Here is a 20,809-nt window from a genome sequence, read left to right as displayed (position 1 = left end):
GCAGTGGTTGGCAACCAGCATGCACTGATGTCCCAGGTTATTGTAGAGACTGTACTAGTAGCCTGGCCTTTGTGATACTTTTACATACCTCCCAAAACTTTCAGTTAGGGCAGAAAAATTACCAATGTCTGAAATAGGTTCACATTACCCAATCAAACTCCTTTGATACAATGAATATGTACTAATTGCTTTTGACAAGATTTTTTAAACGTCTGGTACATGGTGAGCACAGCATTTTTAGCATGAATATCTTTATCATGTTAGTTTTTAGATCATAACAGGACACTGTTCTTTACCAAAGTGATAAATTGCTTCTAACTATATGGGATTCAACAACAAAGAATGAATATGCTCCATTTTCTATTCAGAAAACAAGTTTTTAAGAGAGCTCTTTTGTTATACCCATGACTTTATAGACAAAGAACTGAAATAAGATGATTTCTCCTCATTTCTCCAGTGCACTAGATATTTTCATCAGTGTTACTTTACCACTATTGTAATGTGAACAAGAATGATGTAATCATCATACCTCTTGTTAGACATTAAATATATATATATATATGTATGCATTTTGCCAGAGGAGTTAAAATAATTTATCCTAAAATCTTTTTCTTTCTTTATTAAAAATGAAAAAAAAAATCTAGCATAATCTCTAGCAAAGAAAATATTTTAGGAACTCCTACCAGTATACCTGAGTTTCTACAGTGACCGCTGCTGTGGGAGGAGGAGAGACTGCAGATTTCTCCCAAAACTGCTGGATCTCATGTGTCGCAAAATACGGAAAAGGACTTATTTGTGGGGAGGGGAAGGAAGCCCTAGGGTAGAAGCAAGTTTAGGAATAGAAATCAATAATAAATCTGTGTTAGTATAAAATTAAAGGCAATACTAAAGATTAAGAGAAATAAATTGAAGGAAATGCTTTTTCAGTGACAATTAAACTTGAAAGTCGTGTTAAGGAAGAAGATGGACTCTGTGCCTCTGACTTCTGCTCCTTACATTTATTCTCAGTGTCAAGGACTGTGTTAAGAGAGGCAGGAATAGAATATGCATTGGGTAGGATTACAAAGAAGAAATGTAAGAGCACTGAACTATTAAATAGGAGAGGAGGAGGATGTTGAACCAATAGAACCATTCTGACCCACGTAGGTGTCTAGTGGGGACTATGCAGAGGGGCACGCGAAAACCCTGTGGGCAGGGCGTACTAAAGATCCATACATTCCCAGCATTACTGTCCATGACTTGTCTCTGGTCATCAAGGAAAAACGTCATCCTCAACCTGCAAACTCCAGCTGCCATTCTAGAATTTGGACGCTTTCTCTGCTTTGCCTCTACACAGACAAGAGACAGTATAAGATTCCCCTCCATATCAATGTTACCCACTTAAATAGCCAGGCCTTCCCAGCCTTGGACCCTCTTCTCTGAGACATGCAGGCATCACCACCTTTCTGGTCACGATGTTTACACACGCGTCTCTTTAATATGGTGCCATGCACGACAGCTGAGTGCTTAGGCATCAGAGCACAGGTGCCCAGCCCGTTCATTCCAGGCACATCCCCTCCCTTCTGTGTGTGACTGAGCAGGGCAACCACACACCACTGGTCATGTATGTACACAACAAATTGTCTCTTGTCTTCTTCAGTCCTTTCTCTTCAGATCACTCCCAGGACATTCAATTCGTGTTTTGAAACTCTAAAATAAATTAGTCATGTGAGTGCTTTTGCAAAGCACACTGAACAGCACCACGGAGAAGGGACCCCACAAGGCTTTTAGAAAATGCAAACATATTCCACCTATGTGCAGTATCTTAGGCCCATCTTTAGACAAACAAAACACTAATGCCATAACATTAAAATATAAATCATCAAGAGCACTTTTTGGGAGTGAGACCAAAAACAGAACACACTGCCTGGAGGAAGGATAAGGGACATGCTCCCCACCACATCTTCTTCAGACATCAACCATGTCAGCTATGATTTTGTCAAGAATTACAAAGTAAGAATTACAAGGTTAAATTTCCAAGCAAAAGCCTGCAAAGAAATATTCTGTGTAGCTAACAAGAAAAACCATTTCTTTTGGACAGAAAACATGCTGGTAGTAAAATTGTTGTTTGTTAAACACTTGGATGCAGGGGGAAAATTTTTAATGGGGATTTTTCTTAGGACTTTATGGAGTTCAACAAAGATACCTTAAAATGGATACAGAGAGTAACAGGCACCGTACTAAGCACTTCATAGACATAAGACACTTTTTAATCTAACCACAGTTATAAGGTGGTTAATAGTACACCCATTTAAGATTATTCCTGTTACGAGTGACAGAAAACCAGACCCAAACTGGCTGAAGCATACAGGAAACCTATTCACTCAGGTAAGTAAAAAACAGAGAAGGGCTGGCTTTGCGGCTTCAGCTATGTCGCCAGGGCTTGGACCCTGTCCCAATCAGTGCGGTTTCCTGTGTGATCCTCTTCTGAAGTTCACGGGACGGCCCCACAGCACCAGCTCTCTTGACATGAGAGCTGGAACAGCTGCAGTTTCATGTCTTCTCTTGTTTCTACGTCAGTAGAAAGAATTAAAAGAATTTTCCAGTAGCTCCCACAAAAATACCGAGTCCACCTGACTGGCCAAGCTAGGTCATATGCACATCCCAGCTACGTCACTATGGCCAAGACACTGACTTTCTAACTAGCTCAGGCTGGTCATGTTCCATCCTAGGACTGACGAATCCCCAGGGTTGTTGCTGAAGGGCTGGCAGATGCTGATGAGAGAAGTAGCAAATGTCCCCTTTACGTATAAGGTACCCATAGTTTCGGAAAATGAAGTAACTTGCCAAATTCAGACCCCTAAAAAGTCAGTCTAGGTCTGAATTTAGTCTACCTATCTAAACCCAAAGCTTTCCCACCCTGTCCTCTTTACAGTCCTAACGCTCTCACAGAATGAAAAACTCTAAGGACCACAGAGAGACCCCTACTTCTGTTCTAGACCCATCACCACTGAAACATAAATCAAGATTACAATATTTGTTTGGAAAGTTTAAGTAACTTAAGACTAACTTAATTATGAATTTAATTTGGCTTATCAAAAAATTTTAGTTTGTTTTTAGTCTGTTTTTTAAAAATTTCCAGACAGGAGTGGCCAGCTTAGAAAATTTAATTCCACTAAGGAAACAACTATCTGAAGTAGAGCTTCAAATTACTTGTTTCACAATAGAATACTATTTATTCCAGAGTCACCTCAAACGTTTTAACTTTTAGGTCTTTTAATGACCAATGATCAATTTCTAATCAACTTGGTAACTTCTTTAGACCTGCTTTCAGAGGTCTAAAAAAAGGGGGGGGGACGATTTGCATTTTTATGTTTTATTTATAGTTTCAGCTTAACTTTATTTCAATAAAAGTCCAAACATAAGTTTAAATAACACAACCGAGTCACTGTCATTTAAAAAAAAAAAAAAAAGACAAACTTCTACTGATTTCTGCTTCTGGCCATGATGGGAGTTTTAGGAACCAGATTTAAGCTCTTATCTCAAAAAACTAAAAAATCAGACAAAATGTATGAAACAATGATTCTGGGGCACGTGACTATTCTCCTTAAGCAAAGGGAAACCAAGTGAACAAGGAAGAGGCCACAAGCAGAACAGGGCCAACAGTGGATCTGCGGACACAGAATTAAAACCTGCAGGAGGCCCTGTGACAGAATTAAAACCTGCAGGAGGCCCCACAGGGCGTCAGAGGCGAGGCCCTGGAGAAAGAGCCCGGGGTCTCCAGCCAGGTTCTGCTGGCTGCCAGAGTGGGGGACAGAGCACCCATCCGAGCTCAAGCCCGGCCCCCGGGAAAGCGCCCGGGGTTTGCTCAGGTCGTGGGGACCCCGGGGCGCTCGAGAGAGTCAACCCACTGCTCCCAGGTAACTCAAAGTCACTCCAATGAGCATGAAAAAGCCAGCACCCAATAATATAAAATTCGCGCCCGGCATCCAATCCAAAATGGCCCGGCACCTAAAGAAGTAGAACACAGAGAATCCAGGGAAGCGTCCCGGAATGACAGCTGGTGCGGGCAGTGCACCTGCAGGAGGAGACCCCCGCAGGACCGGCGCTGGAGGGCACGGCGACACAGGTCACCCGAAAACAGAGGGAGACGAACTGAGAATGAATTGAGCATCGGTGAGCTGACAGGTGCACACCTATCAAGAACGGACACAGATGTAAGTCGGCGCACGGGAGAGACATCTGAGCAAACATGGCTGAGAGCCAGTCAAACGTGCCGAACCCCCCAGGCGTCCGCAGCTCAGGGAGTCCACCCAGGGCGCGGACGAGCACACCGCGAGCGTGCGCCACGTGGCCGTGCGCGAGACGGGGGCCGGCGAGCGTGCTCTGTGCGAGGGAGACGAGCTGGCGACGGACAGGTCGGCCGAGTGCCAGGGCATAGCCGCCGAGCATGCGCAGTATGGCCGTGCGCGGGTCCGCGCCGCAGAGCAAGCGCGCTGTGGCCCCGAACTTGGGGCCCGGCGCGGGGCGGGGCGGGGCCGTTGAGCATGCGCGCCGGGTTGCTGGGCAACGACGAGCGGCGCGGAGGCCTGGGACCGGGTTTGGTGCCGGGAGCAGGTGCGGCCGGAGCTAGCGGGGCGGGAGGGGCCGCGGGGACCGTGCCGGGCAGCCCAGATCCTCGGTCCCCAGCACCGCCGGCTTTATCTTGGCCGCTCTCGGGAGGGCCCCAAAGCGGGGACGGTGTCTGGACGCGGTGACGCCGCCCGTCACTGGGAGGGAGCCGAGCCCAAAGGTACGGGGGTCCCAGAAAGCGTCGGAACCCGGGGGCGCTACCCGCTCAGGGCCGGCTCGTCCAGACGTACAGACAGGGAGCCCACGGGTCACCCGGGATAGCCGGCAGGTGTCCCACTGTCCTGTGCGTGCTTCTCATTAGCACACGGCCACTGCGACGGAGCGGCAGCTAAGGACTTGGGCACCAGGATGGGCAGTGTTGTTACCAAGCCCTAACACTGTTAACCAGTTGTTAGTAATGCAGTTAACCAAGAAAGAATATTCCCATTCATGTTGGCTCTTCAAACTGGCCAAGGATTAAGTTTCTAACCCGCCACTCCTGCAGACCAATTATGTAATCCTGAAGGAGTCACTCATCTCTGGAGTTGGACAAAATATCTGATGGGTCCCAACCCTGAACTGTGATGACACTACAGGATGTAGAAGGGGCAGAGTTTTCAAAAGCTCACAGTACAGATACTCGAGGTAAAACTGTGGAGTGTAGACAGCTAGCTGCGACTATTAAAGAGTTTCAGTGTGATGTAAATTCTGTTCTGCCAGGCGATAGGCATTTCGAAAGTAGAAGATTCTGGAAGGGATCCACAGCATTTTAAATATCTTGTACCATTTCTGCAGTCTACACAGTCCTGATGCAACACTAGACAGAAATTTCCTTCGTGCATCTCAAGGCCAGAATTGAAAGCGAGCAGGGAGAGGCTGCAATGAACACCATGTAGTTTCTAAAGCGGCTTCACAGCCACTGAGCCCTGGAGACCTCACAGCTCTGTTTCCACAAACCCCACTTCTACCCTCTGCACTAATTTAAGGCAGGTGTTGATCCTTAGATACATAGTTTGGAGTAATTCCTTGCTACTCTTAAAAGTAGGCCTCATTTCCTAGATTAATAACTTACCGTTTTTCCCCCATTCTGTGTATTTTGGCCTTGTCTTGAGAAGCTATACCTTTGCCTAAAAATTAAAACGACCGATTCAAATTCTTCCCCCGGTTTCAAAGGGAATTAGAGCAAAATAACCATTTACAGAGTATCTTCTGCATGAAAAGGCCCATTCAGATACTCTCCAAAGATGGTCTCATTTAATCCTAAACATAACCCTGCAAGGAGTGTATTATTACACCTGTTTCAAGGTGAGGCAACTGGAAGTCAGACAGTCAGCATCTCACCCAGCTCACAGCTAGAGCAAGACTGGAAGCCAGGTTTGCCCCCCATTCTGTCCATGTTCCAGACAGACTGCAGGCAGCCAGTTACTCCCCATGCATCCCAGTATATTCATTGTTCCCTTTCCCCCCTAAATAATAACCAGTGCCGAGGTCCTGAGTGCCTTTGCTCCTCTGGTACCTGTAGTGTAGTGTGTTCACTTTCCTCTTATCTGTCCTGCAAATCCCAGTTTAAATGTTCTCTCTTTAGAGGTATTTCACTTACGGGGCTGCCCGGCTGGCTCAGCTGGCGAAGCATCTGCCTGCGGCTCAGGTCATGATCTCAGGGTCCTGGGATCGAGCCCCGCGTCAGGCTCCCTGCTCGGCGGGGATCTGCTTCTCCCTCTGTGTGCTCTCTAATAAATAAAATCTTTAAAAAAAGAAAAGAGGTATTTCACTTACTATTCTCTGGTCTTTTCAGTTTCAAATTTTGTTGTACTTACATATAATATTATATAGACCAATGCACTGTTCTCATTCAAATTCATATGTTCCCTCCAGCTAGCTGGAGGTTTGAGGACAGGGCCCCACCAGTCATGACTGGCTTGCATCCCACCAGAATCACAGTGCGTAGCTTAGTGCTGTGCTCTGGTAGGCATTTCCATAGCAATCAGACTCTCAAACATACCTTCCCTCTAGACTTTATAAGAGATGTTTACATACACTCTAACTTGGACTTTCTGTTGATTATGTTTTTACAGTGGAAGAATTAAAGGAATGTGATATGATGATATAACTTGATATAGCCAAGCAGCAAGTTTGCCTGACTCAGCATGTCAAAAAACAAGGTACAGAATCCTGTTCTAAAAAAAAAAAAAAAATACTGTTTTAAATCAAATCTTGCCATCTGCAATGACATGGACGGAACTAGAGGGTATTATGCTAAGCGAAATAAGTCAGAGAAAAAGACAGTTATCATATGATTTCACTCATATGTGGAATTTAAGAAACAAAACAGGATCAAAGGGGAAGGGGAGGGAAAAATAAAACAACAAAATCAGAGAGGGAGATAACCCATAAGAGACTCTTAATCATAGGAAATAAACAGGGCTGCTGGTGGGGAAGGGGGTGGGGGAATGAGGTAACCGGGTGATGGACATTAACGAGGGCACATGATGGAATAAGCACTGGGTTTTATATAAGACTGAGAATCACTGACCTCTACCTCTGAAACTAATAATACATTATGGGCTAATTAATTGAATTTAAATTCAAAAAAATTTTTAAATAAAACAGTTTTACTCATGACTATATTTTAATTCAGCTGTTTGAAAGTATAAAAATAAAGTTGCAAACCTCACTCCAATGAGGAACTATCCACCATAGTACTGACTGCAAGCAGGTCATAGGTGCCCAGCAGTTTTATTCCTTGTTAAGTTTTTGCCAAAAAAAGCACATACTTAAATGCAAGATTCCCTTTCATATTCCAGAAGCAAGATTTCGCCTCGAATCTAATTTAATTGTAATGAAACAGAATGTGTTCAGGCATGTACAGCTTTTATAGGTCATAATGAATTAATTCATATTATATTTAAGACCTTAGTAATTAAATGAAAAGATGTTACTATGTCACCAACATAAATGATGAGACTGGGCTTTCCCACACTTATGTAACGTGGGTCAAGCATTCTTCACTATTAAAGTTGGTCTAGTATGCCACCCGGATTGAGTATTAAAGCCTAAGTTTTCATCCAAATGATATATAATGTTCCATATATAAGTCTTTTTTCCTACTTTTTAGGGTCGTTCATTGAAACAAGATAACTTAGCAGTCACTGCAGTTGCTTTACAAGATCACATCTTACATGATCTTCAACTTCGAAATCTTTCAGCAGCAGATCATTCCAAGACAAAGGTACAAAAGAGAGAGAGCAGATCCAAATCTCTAAAAAGAAATACAAAAGCAATAATAGATACTGGACTTAAAAAAACTATACAAGGCCCTAAAGTGGAAGATCCAGAAAAAGAATATGTTCTTGATCCAAAACCACCACCATTAACTTTAGGTAAGTTAATCTTGTCATTCATATTTTGGCTCATTAGAGCTAAGGAATCTAGTTGAGATTAATAGTACAATTTTTTCTGGAACAGAAATGGTTCTAATTTATAATCTTACAGAAAGAATGTATGTAGTAAAGTTTGAAAATGACGATGGGGACAATATGAGCAAGAAAATAAAGACAGTACTACATAGGATAAATAAAAATAGTAGAATACAATTAATATCCACTAATCCACATGGATGGAAATCAATCAATCAATCAATAATGGAAAAGAAAAAGCTCTTTCTTACAGTACAATGACAACTAATAAATTTATAGACAGGGGCCAGAAATAGAAAATAACCACCCAGCCAACAGCACGGTAAGATCAAGCATCAGTGGAAGCTAAGACGCAGGATGTGGACGCAGCCTCTCAGCGCGCCCACGCACCACAGCGGAAGCATAGCAGCCTCATATTGGTGACACTGTGCCAGCAGCACCCTGACCATGTGACCCAAGTGCCATCACCAAAGGGATACATGCTGACATGCCCCCCACCCCATGCTCTGAGAAACGTGCAGCAACCCCTTCAGGGTATTCTTGCCAAAATGCGTATCTGAATTTAATCACAAGAACACCACACCCACCCAAACTGACGGACACTCTACACACTTCCTGGCCAGTACTCTTCAAAAGTGTCAAGAAAAGCAAGTGAAGACAGAGAAACTGTCCCAGATACAAGAGACAAAGGGGACATGACAACTGAGTGCTATGTGTAATCTGAGTCCCAAAAAAGGACTTCAGTGAGACAAGAACGAAATCCAGTACGGAATACAGATTAATTGGCAGTGTTAGATCAATGTTAATTTCCTCGTTTTGATCATTGAACTAGGGTTATGAAAATATTAACATTTGGAAAAACTGGGTAAAAGGCACATGAGGATTCTTTATACTGACTTTACAACCTTTTGCAAGTCTCAAATTATTTTAAACTGTAAATTCAGAAATAGAAAAGATTTTTAAAGATTTTTAAATGATGCTGGGCATGGAAACTAGGTTTGTCTGGGGGCGTTGTGCCCTTGCGCAAGTGCAATGGATGGAGGAGGTGCGGGGAGGCCTGCGGGCTGCAGCTGCAGGTGTAGAGCCTGCTGCTACTGCAAGGCCAGTGGAGACTCATTACTTCCCGCTGCGCTGCAGACGGTGCCACTCGTCCTCTGGGAAATGGCGTAGCTCAAAAACACACAGAGGCTCGGAGGGATGTCATGCAGTCATGTAGTGAGTATCCTGTGCATTTATAACTTATGAAGATGACCAACTAGATGACCATCATAGTCAGTTTAGCAGGAGAGGTTTAAATTAGACATCAGGAAGGACTTCCCAATTTGGAAAATAAGTGAGGTTAAAAAGGAGCTCTTTATGAAAAACAAATTTTTAACTATGATGCATATTAGTTACCAATACGTGTTGAACCATATGCTCTTCATTATTATCTATTTATCATATTGCACTCGGGTCTCTTCTTGCTGATTTTCTGGAGTTCTTTATGCACTCAGCATATTAATCCCTGTTGATGTAGCCACTGAGAAGGTCTCTCAGTCTGGCACTGTCTTTTAATTTTATGTGTTATTTTATATTGAATAAAACCTTCATTCTGATTACTGTTAAATCCATCAGTTTTTCTCTTTATTATTTATGCTTTGGGTGATTAAGAAATCCTTACCCATTCTGAGATCACAAAGATTTTCCCACATTTTCTTTATTTACCTTCACAGTTTTGCCTTTCATATTCAGACCTCATCACAGTTTATTTTGCATACAGTACTGGCAAAATCAATTGATATAAAAATTGACATTAGATTCCTCCCTCAAACCATTAGCTATTTTTTCTTTGTGGACCAGCAGCACCACCTTTTGCCTATGCCAAGTTTTCCATGTTCATACAAGGCAGGGAGAAAGAAAGAGTCGGATGTATGATTTAGGGGCTTCCGTTTCTACGTCAGGATTTTACTGTTTTAATTCTTCATAGTTTTGTAATATGTCTTAATAACTGGCAAGAAAAGACCCCAAATTTATTCCCCCAAATCTCAGAAGTATATTCTTTCCATACACTAAAATACAGGGGGTGATATTCTAATTTTATCTTTGTGGAGACATGCCTTCTAAAACCTTCCATTACTCTGCATCCATATGGACCAGCTTCTCTGTGGGACTGGTGCAAAGCCGTCAGCCTGGGATGTCTTCCCGGCATCACCCTGTGGGCTGACTCCCTTTGGTTCTCTTGCACTGGATCCTCTCTCCCTGATCGCACAGCTTCTCCTTCTTAGTTGACGCCCTTATTGGGGAGAAGTGGCTCCTCCAGCATCTTCCTGGGAAAGTGCATAAGAGACCAGTGTACAAGCTTATAGACACAAAGATATCTTTATTCTCTCACAGTCCATTGACAGTGAATAAAGAATTTCAACATGGGAGTCTTTCTCAGAATTTTGAAAAATTTGCCTTCTCACGTCTGGGTTGTTGGAGGCAAGTCTGATGTAATTCTGACTCCTGACCCTTTTTGAGACCTGTCGTCTCTCCCTCCCTCTTTCTCTCATACACACAAACACACAAAACTTTGAGATCTGCTTTTTGTCCGTACAGCTGTGACGTTTCACAGTGGTGGGATTTGGTGTGAATCCTTCGTTCTGGGCCTTCCTGGGGCCTCTCAAAGAAACTCACATCCTCTTCTGGGAAATGTTCTAGGCTATTTTAAGATCTTTACTCTTGATTTTCTGTTTTCTTTATGGAATGTCTGTCTTTCAGATGTCAGGCCTCCTAGATTGTTCCTTTAGGTTTCTTATCTTCTGTCTCCTGCTTTATCTCGTCTTCCTACTTTCTATGAGATACTTTCACTTCCTCTTCCAGTCTTTGAGTTGACTTTCACGTTTCTACTATAAGATCTTTGATTTTTAAGAGTTCTTTTTTGTACACTGAATGTTCCTGGTACAGCTTCCTGTTCTTGTTTTGTATATGTAACACTTCACTTTCTATCTGAAGAGAGCCCACAGGGTGGCACTTTACCCATTCCCTCATTTGGGGGTGGTGTGCGGGTGGACGCTGGTGCTCGTGCCCCCGCCAGCACTGCGCCCCAGCTGTAGCAGCCCCCACTGGGATGTGAGCTCTGTGCTTGATCCAGAGGGGACACATGGTGGGCTCTCAAATATTGCTGAGGTAAGGAATTGATCCTGACAATAATTATACGTCATAAGAATTTTTATCAAGGGAAGAACCTGATTGATGCTCTTTCTGTGAAGGTCACTAGTGGCAAAAAACAAAACAAAAACAAACAACACACAACTTACCTGGAAGAAGACAACACTGAAGGTTGAAAGATAAATTAGGTGAAAAGTAAGAACCTTTGGCCAATACATGTGAAAACCTAGTATTCTTCAACTTTTCTTCCTGAAAATTGGATAGCAGTCCTGCCTACTGTAGAGAATATTGTGAACATGATATAGCTGTAGGGAATTCTTCATAAATAAAAGCATAAAACACAAGTGGAAGGTATTATTACCATTGACTTCAATGCAGCACGGAAGAGCAGTATTCCACATATGGTGGAAGAAAATGGTATGTGTTGCTTTCAAATTTGTTTACCAAATAATGTCATTAAACTGTATATGAGTACTATGTTCTAAATATATTGCAACTTCTATTTCGTATTGTTTTAACTTTAGCACAGAAGCTGGGCCTCTTCGAACCTCCCCCACCGCCACTATCCTCAGGTGAATGGGAAAAAGTGAAACAAAGATCCATCCTGCAAGGAGACTCTGTGCAGCCATGCCCAGTATGCAAAGAAGAATTTGAACTTCGCCCCCAGGTGTGTAGCCTGAAGATCAGATAAGCAGGCTTGGGGACTAGACTGAGCTGGAGCCTAAGATCCCAGGCTTCATTTTTCTAGTTTCTTCCACCTACGTGACCTCAAATACTTTTACATTTTCTTTTCCATTAATTAAAATGTGTGTGTGTGTGTGTGTGTGTGTGTGTGTGTGAAAGAGAAAGAGCTAAACACCCTCATTAAATAGTTTTGTTTATTTACTGAATGATATTCTCAAGTACAAAGTTCATACAAAAGGAATGCTCCCATTCCACCAGCTGGAAATAGCCGAGGAGCGACTGGAGGCCCTGCTAGGAGGAGCCCAATGCAGGAAGAATGAAAGCAAATGGGAATTTTAAGTTGTTTTATAAACTGAAATCATAACAGAAAAGAAAAACTAGGCTTAACTATCTCCAAAGAATTTGTGTAAGAATCTTTAAGTAAAATCTTTTAATAATCTTTATTCATGAAACTTTACCACAGTAAGGTTGATGATATTATAGATAATATGTAATCAGTCTGGGTCATACGTTTTTCTGTACATACTATGTCTGCCTAATCTTTTGTAATCTCTTAGCAGTTAGGGATGCTTCTACTGCTAGAATTTTGTGTTTTGTTATAAGCTAGTGGCCACCCTACAACAGTTCCCTATGCATGCAGCATTGTGCTTCTTACAGAGCAGACACTTGGACATTTGCTGGAAAAATATAGCAAACGGAGTCAAAGCAGGTCTAAAATTCATAGCCTGGGAACCTCGGGCTTTACTCACTACCTGGCACTTATAAACTCTCAAACTTAATTTGTTTTAATGAGTTTCATCGTTAACAAGTTAGTTCACGGTCATAAAACGTTTGTTCTTCACTAATTTGAATTCACAAGTTATTTTAAACATACTCATTGTATTCCACTTCTCTATCAAGACCTAATCTTACATATATGAAAGCTGGGTATTTTGGAAAAATTTTAGCCCTTAAACCACAGAATTATCATCTAGGATAATTTAGTATTTTAGTGCAGCAAGAGTTAATAGAACCACAAGGAGTCTTTCTGCCCCCAGCAACCTCTTTTTTAATTATGCTATAAATATTTAGCCTGACTGTGTATGAAGAATGAAAGCTTACACTGAATATCTTCAGCAGGGCAGCGGGGGGATCAGGATGCATCATGCCCACCATTTCTTCCATTCTGTTTTTTATAAATTTCTCGCTAAATTATTATTTTTGTTTGGTTAACAGATAGATGCTTGTGTTTATTTTGCATTTTCAGTTAGTTATTGTGCCGTGTTTAGGTTTTTCCTTCGTTATACACAGTACTTGGCATTTCCCCAGCATTTAATGATTTCAGAGGACTTCAGTAATTCTTGTGCATCACTGAGGGAGGCATTGTACCCACTTAACAGATGAGGAAATAAGTCAAGTGATCTACAGCAGGGTGGCTCAGGAAGTGTTCTCAAGGTCAGGTGGAGTCTAATCCCAACTTCTAGGACATTTTTAGTGTATTTACCACCTCTTAATCGTTTATTTTTATCTTAGAGAATGTTTGCCAATAACAAAAATTTACGGACATTTAAAAGTATAATATTTTAGGGGCGCCTGGGTGGCGCAGTCGTTAAGAGTCTGCCTTCGGCTCAGGGCGTGATCTCGGCTTTATGGGATCGAGCCCCACATCAGGCTCCTCCGCTGGGAGCCTGCTTCTTCCTCTCCCACTCCCCCTGCTTGTGTTCCCTTTCTCTCCGTCAAATAAATAAATAAAATCTTTAAAAAAAAAATAAAAAAAATAAAAGTATAATATAAATACACGGAAGTGTATTCAATACAGATCATCAAATATCTGTTAATAAAACACTCAAAGATTATTCTATATAGCCTAAGGACAGGAGTTAAGATGGAGGAAGAGTAGGGCGACCCTAAGATTGCCTTGTCCCTCGAACACAGCTAGATAACTATCAAATCATTCTGAACACCCAAGAAATCAATCTGAGGACTGAGAGAACAAAACTGCAAGTCTGTAAGTAGAAAAGCAACCACCTTTTGGAAGGTAGGAGGTGCAGACAGTTGATTTGGGAGAGATACAACTGTGGGTACTGCGGCGGGAAAGGAGCCCTGTTTACAGAGACTACCGCAAGGTTTTCTACACAACAGAGTGCAAAATCTCAAGTTTTAGAAGTCTGCCACCGCCAGGGTCATGCCTGGCTTAAATGTGCTCAGGTGGGTAGGCGGGATGGACTCAGGAGTGGATAGGATGGTCTGAGGATCCCCTGCGTTACAAAAAGAATGGGTGGCATCAATATGCTTCACTGTTTCCAGGCAAAGGAGCTGGGACTCTGGTTGACGGCAATGAGCATGGGTGCCCGCACTCTGCTCCACCTTGCCATGAACTCTGACCGCTGTGTGGTCCTGCGACCACTTTCCCAGCATGGTCCAGGCAAATGGCAAAAGCACAGCAAGACCCTCCCCCAGAGGAACAGCGCCGGTCCATGCCACAGGTCCACAAAGTTTGTGGAGTTGTAAAACCCAGTCCTACCTGGGATAAAACAGCTCGGACACAGGTTGGGTGAAGGCAGGGATCTGACAGAAGCTAGGAACACAAGAGTGGTGACTGATTGCCCTTCTATGAGGGCTCACTGAAGAGTGGCAGGGAGCAACGCACTTTCAGCGCCAGACTAGAGAGCAGGGTGCCGCCATATTCATCCTACCCATCAACGCTGAAAAGTCTTCAGGGAGCAAAACAGCGCCACCTAGTGGAGACTGGCGCTGCTTACACCAAGCCCCGCCCCCCTGCACCCTGCAGGTGCACTTCCACTAGAGCATGTCCACCTGAGAATCAGCGCAACAAGTCCCTCCCCCAGAAGGCCAGCAAACACCTGGCAGGTACACCAAGTCTACTGATCATAGAGTACTGCAAAGATTAATTAAGCTCTAGAGGAAATAGGATTTAGCTTACTTTTTAAATTTTTTTATTTTTCTTTTTAATTCTTTTTTATTTTTTAATTTTTATGTACATATTTTATATATATATATAGATTTTTTTTAGATCTAACTTCTTTTAACAAGTAGACCAAAAGGACCTAGTTGTGTTTTTTTCTTTTTTTCTGCACAAAATGATAAGATGGAGGAATAAATCCCAAAAGAAAGAACAGGAAGTAGAACCGATGGCCAGGATTTTTTTTTTCAAATTTTTATTTAAATTCTAGTTAGTTGACATACCATGAAATATTGGTTTCAGGAGTAGTATTCAATGATTCATCACTTAACATACAACACCCAGTGCTCAACAGGACATGAGCCCTCCTTAATGCCCATCACCCATGTGGCTCATCCCCACCCACATCCCTCCATCAACCCTGTTCTCTATCTTTAAGAGTCTTTTATGGTTTGTTTCCCTCTCTTTTTTTCCTTCTCCCTCCCATATGTTCACCTGTATTGTTTCTTAAATTCCACATACGAGTGAAATCATGTGGTATTTGTCTTTCTCTGACTTTTTTCACTTTGCATAATATACTCTAACTCCATCCACATCATGGAGAATGGCAAGACTTCATTCTTTTTGATGGCTGAGTAATATTCCTTCGTGTATATATACCACATCTTTATCCATTCATCAGTCGATGGACATTTTGGGCTCTCTCCATAGTTTGGCTATTGTTGATAATACGGCCAGGGATTTAATCAAGACAATATAAGTAAGATGTCTAAACAGGAATTGAAAACAACAATTATAAAGATACTAGCTGGGCTTGAAAAAAAAGCTTAAAAGACTCTAGAGAATCCCTTATTGCTGAGATAACTAAAATCTAGTCAGGATGAAATGTAAAATGCTATAACTGAGATGCAAATCCAAATGGATGACATAAAATGAGGGTGGATGAAGCAGAGGAACAAATCAGTGAGATAGAAGATAAAATTATGGAAAATAATAAAGCTGAAAAGAAGAAGAAAAGAAAGGTAATGGATCACCACAGTAGACTTAAGGAACGTAGTGACTTATTAAAATGCAAAAACATTCGTATCATAGGAGTCCCAGAAGATGAAGAGAGAGATAAAGGGGCCGAAGGTTTATTTGAGCAAATTCTACCTGAAAACTTTGCTAATCTGGGGAAGGACACAGACATCAAAATCCAAGAAGCACACAGAATTCCCATCAAATTCAACAAAAGCCAGCCATCGCCAAGGCATATCATAGTCAAATTCACGAAATACACAAACGAGGAAACAATCCTGAAGGCAGCAGGGGGGAAAAAGTCCTTAACCTGTTAGGGAAGACAGATAAGGTTCACAGCACACCTGTCCACAGAAACTTGGCAGGCCAGAAAGAAGTGGAAGGAAATATTCAACATGCTGAATGGGAAAAATATGCAGCCAAGAATACTTTATCTAGCAGGGCTCTCATTCAGAATAGAAGGAGAGACAAAGAGATTCCTGAACAAAAACTAAAGGAGTCTGTGACCACTTGACCAGCCCTGCAAGAAATATTAAGGGGGACTCTTTGAGTGGGGGAAAAAAGACCAAAAGCAACAAAGACTAGAAAGGAACAGAGAACATCACCAAAAACACCAACTCTACAGGTAACACAATGGCACTAAATTCCTGTTTTTCAATAATCACTCTGAATGTAAATGGACTAAATGTTCCAATCAAAAGATACAGGGTATCAGAACAGATGAAAAAAAAAAAAAAAAAACCAAGATCCATGTATATGCTAGCTATAAGAGACTCATTTTAAACCTAAAGACACCTGCAGATTGAAAGTGAGGAAGTAGAGAATCATCTATCATGCTAATGGTTATCAAAAGAAAGCCAGAGTAGCCATACTTATATCAGACTTATTTATCTATCTATCTATCTGAGACAGAGAGAGTGTGTGTGTGTGCATGATCTGGGAGTGGGGAAGCAGAGGGAGAAGGAAAAGCGGACTCCCCGCTGAGCAGGGAGCCCGACGTGGGGCTCAATCCCAGGACCCTGAGATCATGAACTGAGCCAAAGGCAAATGTTTACCTGACTAAGCCACCCAGGCACCCAAACTAAATTTTAAAACAAAGACCATAACAGATGAAGAATGGGGGTGCCTGGGTGGCTCAGTCATTAAGCATCTGCCTTCGGCTCAGGGCGTGATCCCAGAGTCCTAGGATTGAGCCCCGCATCGGGCTCCCTGCTCCACTGGGAAGCCTGCTTCTTCCTCTCCCACTCCCCCTGCCTGTGTTCCCTCTCTCACTGGCTGTCTCTCTGTCAAATAAATAAAATCTTAAAAAAAAAAAAAAAAGGAGATGAAGAAGGGCATTATATCATAATTAAGGGGTCTACCCATCAAGATCTAACAATGGTAAATATTATGGCCCCAACTTAGGAGCACCCAAATATATAGATCAGTTAATAATAAACATAAAGAGGGGCACCTCTCAGTTGGTTAGGCATCTGACTCTTGATTTCAGTTCAGGTCATGATTACAGGGTCGTGAAATCGAGCCCCACATCAGGCTCCATGCTGGGGATGTGCATGCATGGGATAGGTGGGTGAAGGGTATTAAGGAGAGCACTTTTTGTGATGAACACTGGGTGTTGTATGTAAGTGATGAATCACTGAATATTGCACTGTATGTCAACTAAGTAAAATTTAAATTAAATTTAAATTTAAAAAGAGAAAAATCCCAAATACACAACCTAACCCTACACCTAAAGGAGCTAGAAAAGGAACAAGAAAAAAAAACCTATAACCAGCAGAAGAAGGGAAATAATAAAGATTAGAGCAGAAATAAATGATTTAGAAACAAACAGCAGATCAATGAAACTAAGAGCTGGTTTTTGAAAGAATTAATAAAACTGACAAACCCCCCAGCCAGACTTATCAAAAAGAAAGAGAAAAGTCCCAAATAAACATAATCATAAATGAAAGAAGAGAGATCACAACGAACACCACAGAAATACAAATAATCCTAAGAGAATATTATGAAAAATTCTATGCCAAAAAACTGGGCAATCAGAAAGAAATGAACAAATCCCTAGAAACCTACAAACTACCAAAACTGAAACAGGAAGAAATAGAAAATTTGAACAGACCCATAACCAGCAAAGAGATTGAATCAATAATCAAAAATCTCCCAAAAAACAAAAGTCCAGGGCCAGATGGCTTCCCAGGGGAATTCTACCAGATATTTAAAGAAACATTAATACCTATTCTTCTCAATCTGTTCCAAAAAATAGAAATGGGAGGAAAACTTCCAAACTCATTCTATGAGGCCAGCATTACCTTGATTCTAAAATCAGACAAAGGCCCCACTAAAAAAGGGAATTACAGGCCAATATCCCTGATGGACATGGATGCAAAAATTCTCAATAAGACACTAGCAAAACGGACCCAACAGCACATTAAAAGGATTATTCACCACGACCAAGTGGGATTTATTCTTGGGCTGCAGGGCTAGTTCTACATATGCAAATAACTCAATATGATCGCCACATTAATAAAAGAAAGGATAAGAAAGAACCATATGATCCTCTCAATAGATGCAGAAAGAGCTTTTGACAAAATACAGCATCAATTCTTGATAAAAACCCTCAACCAAATAGGAATAGATGGAACATACCCCGACATCATAAAGGCCATATACAAAAGACCCATAGTGAATATCATCCACAATGGGGAAAATTGAGAGCTTTTCCTCTATGGTCAGGAACAAGACAGGTATGTCCACTCTCACCATTGCTATTTAACACAGTACTGGAAGTTTTAGCCTCAGCAACTGACAATAAAGAGAAATAAAAGGCATCCAAATCATCAAGGATTTGGAGACAACATGATACTCTATATAGAAAACCCAAAAGACTCTACCAAAAAAAACTGGTAGAACTAATATATGAATTCAGCAAACCCACTGGATATAAAACCAACATACAAAAATCTGTTGCATTTCTATACACCAATAACGAAGCAACACAAAAAGAAATCAAGGAATTGATCCCAATTTATAATTACACCAAAAACCATAAGCTACCTAGGAACAAACCTAACCAAAAAGGTAAATGATCTGTACTCTGAAAACTACAGCACACTTAATTAAAGAAATTGAGGAAGACACAAAGAAATGGGAAAGCATTCCATACTCGTGGACTGGAAGAACAAATACCATGTCTATGCTACCCAAAGCAATCTACACATTTAACACAATCCCTGTCCAAATACCACCAGCATTTTTCACAGAGCAGGAACAAACAATGGGAGACTCTTCAAGACGGAGAACACACTGAGGGTTGCGGGAGGGAGGTGGGTGGGGGATGGGCCACATGGGTGGTGGGTATTAAGGAGGGCTCTTGTGATAAGCACTGGGTGTTGTATATAAGTGATGAATTACTGAATTCTGCGCTGGAAACCAACATTGCCCTGTATGTTTACTAACTAGAATTTAAATAAAAATTTGAAGAAAAAAAATAAAAAGAATGGGGACTTGAGCACACAAAGGATGCTATTAGATTAAACGGTGATAATTTAAAAGGACCCAGATTACTGAGGCTTTCCAGTTTAGGCTTGTTGGCAGTAAGTTTCAAGTCGAGGTTTTATAACTTGGTGAGTTCTATTTATTGCAATATGTCTTCCATTCTTCCTATTTGAGAAGTAAAGAGTAGAGTAGAGGAGGGGGGTCCCTAAGATCAGGTGCCCAAGTATCTGAGACGTCAGTGGTCCCCGGAGTCTTGCCCGCCCTCTCTTCTCTTGGTCCCACACACTTGAGAGAAGAGAAGCCAGTGGCTGAAGGCTCAGCCCCTCACCAGGCTCCCGCTGTGCTTGAAGCTCACTGGTGCTGGTGTCCTGCTATCATCCCCCCAGCTCTCCTTCCGGAAGAAACACCCACCTCCCTCCTTATCCTACAGCCCAGAATATCACTGTGTGATAGGGAATTTGGGTCACAGAGAGGTGATATTTTCCTGTGAGCGTACTTCCCCCACATTTAAGAAAGAAAAGGTGATTCCTATGTCTCCAGGATTTACTTCTGAAACTCTGTTTAAATTTAAGTGTGTTACAGTTAACAAGCTGTGATTCTAAGCCCTTCAGGGTGCCGCTCAGTTGAACAAAGCCCCACACAGAGATGCCTGCTCCCCCTCCCTCTGCTCCTCCTTCCCCCCACATCCCCAGTGTGGGCTGGGCCTTCCCCCCACCACACACTCCAGCTTGCACCCCTTCTCAGAGTCTCCCCAGGAAATACACCTACTTCAGAAGTTGTAAATATACACTAATTTTAATGACTTAGTAGCAAACATCGCATGTTTGATGTTTCAGATTGCTGTTAACTTAGTTTTTCTTGTTGAATTATATGCCTGTGCTGTGCTCAACTTCAATACTAAATATTAGAAGTATCAAGGTTATTAATCTGCTTTTTTAATTTTTCAAAGAAACAACACAGCCTACCTTTTAAGCATTCCGAATTTTTATTTTAATTAACGCATTTACGCTGCTGCTCTTTTAACACTAATTTAAACTTCAAACATTTTTTGTCTTCTCTTGCACAGGTGCTGCTTTCATGTTCGCATGTGTTTCACAGAGTGAGTGACTCCGGCTTCCCTCCCCTCAGAAAGTGTGCAGTGCGTCAGCCTTGTAGCTCTCACTCCTCTCAAGTCTAAGAAGAACCGCGTATTTTATCCATAATCACCACTTAGAGTTAGAAATCTGACTTTAGGCTACGGTACAATTCATCCTGTTTTGAAAATCATGAGTTTTATGTGACAAAAGAACCACAGCTGTTTGTGTAACACTGTGCTGTTAGTAATGCTCATCACGGTGACTGACAGCTTGCTTCCTACGACTTCGCTGCCTGGGAGCCTGCTACACTGGGATCAGCTACCTTGACACAAGTGGTTCTCAGAAGTTTTTGATGTATCTGCATGTATGTTCTTGTAAAATTTCATTTTTGGAACAAGTTTCATGAGGAAGGTGTTAACATCTGATGAAACTTCTTCCCTTTATAATCTAAATTGGACTGTCTCATCATTATGAGAGAAAAGAACACTATAATTACATTAGAAGTA

At 41.8% G+C, this 20,809-nt stretch overlaps 2 protein-coding genes across 3 annotated transcripts in view; one reads left to right on the top strand and one right to left on the bottom strand.

Annotated features, from left to right (window-relative positions):
• The first annotated feature begins 4,683 nt into the window (after positions 1-4,683).
• Positions 4,684-20,809, top strand: part of RNF32 (ring finger protein 32) — a 40,618-nt gene continuing 24,492 nt past the window's right edge. The window contains exons 1-5 of the mRNA XM_045792231.2: positions 4,684-4,771; positions 6,666-6,752; positions 7,706-7,970; positions 11,660-11,802; positions 20,294-20,326. Coding sequence (XP_045648187.2) covers positions 6,738-6,752; positions 7,706-7,970; positions 11,660-11,802; positions 20,294-20,326 — 456 coding nt within the window. The 5' untranslated portion in view covers positions 4,684-4,771; positions 6,666-6,737. The remainder of the gene's footprint in view (positions 4,772-6,665; positions 6,753-7,705; positions 7,971-11,659; positions 11,803-20,293; positions 20,327-20,809) is intronic.
• LMBR1 (limb development membrane protein 1) overlaps positions 4,741-20,809 on the bottom strand; it is a 220,603-nt gene continuing 204,534 nt past the window's right edge. For both annotated transcript variants that reach the window (XR_015723765.1, XR_015723766.1), the window contains exon 20: positions 4,741-6,334. The gene's annotated coding sequence lies outside the window, so the exon portion shown is untranslated. The remainder of the gene's footprint in view (positions 6,335-20,809) is intronic.

This window comes from Ursus americanus, chromosome 3, assembly GCF_024610735.1.
Source record: "Ursus americanus isolate L20-20 chromosome 3, mUrsAme1.1.p, whole genome shotgun sequence".
NCBI classification, from domain to species: Eukaryota; Metazoa; Chordata; class Mammalia; order Carnivora; family Ursidae; genus Ursus; species Ursus americanus.
This window is presented reverse-complemented; position numbering and strand designations above follow the sequence as displayed.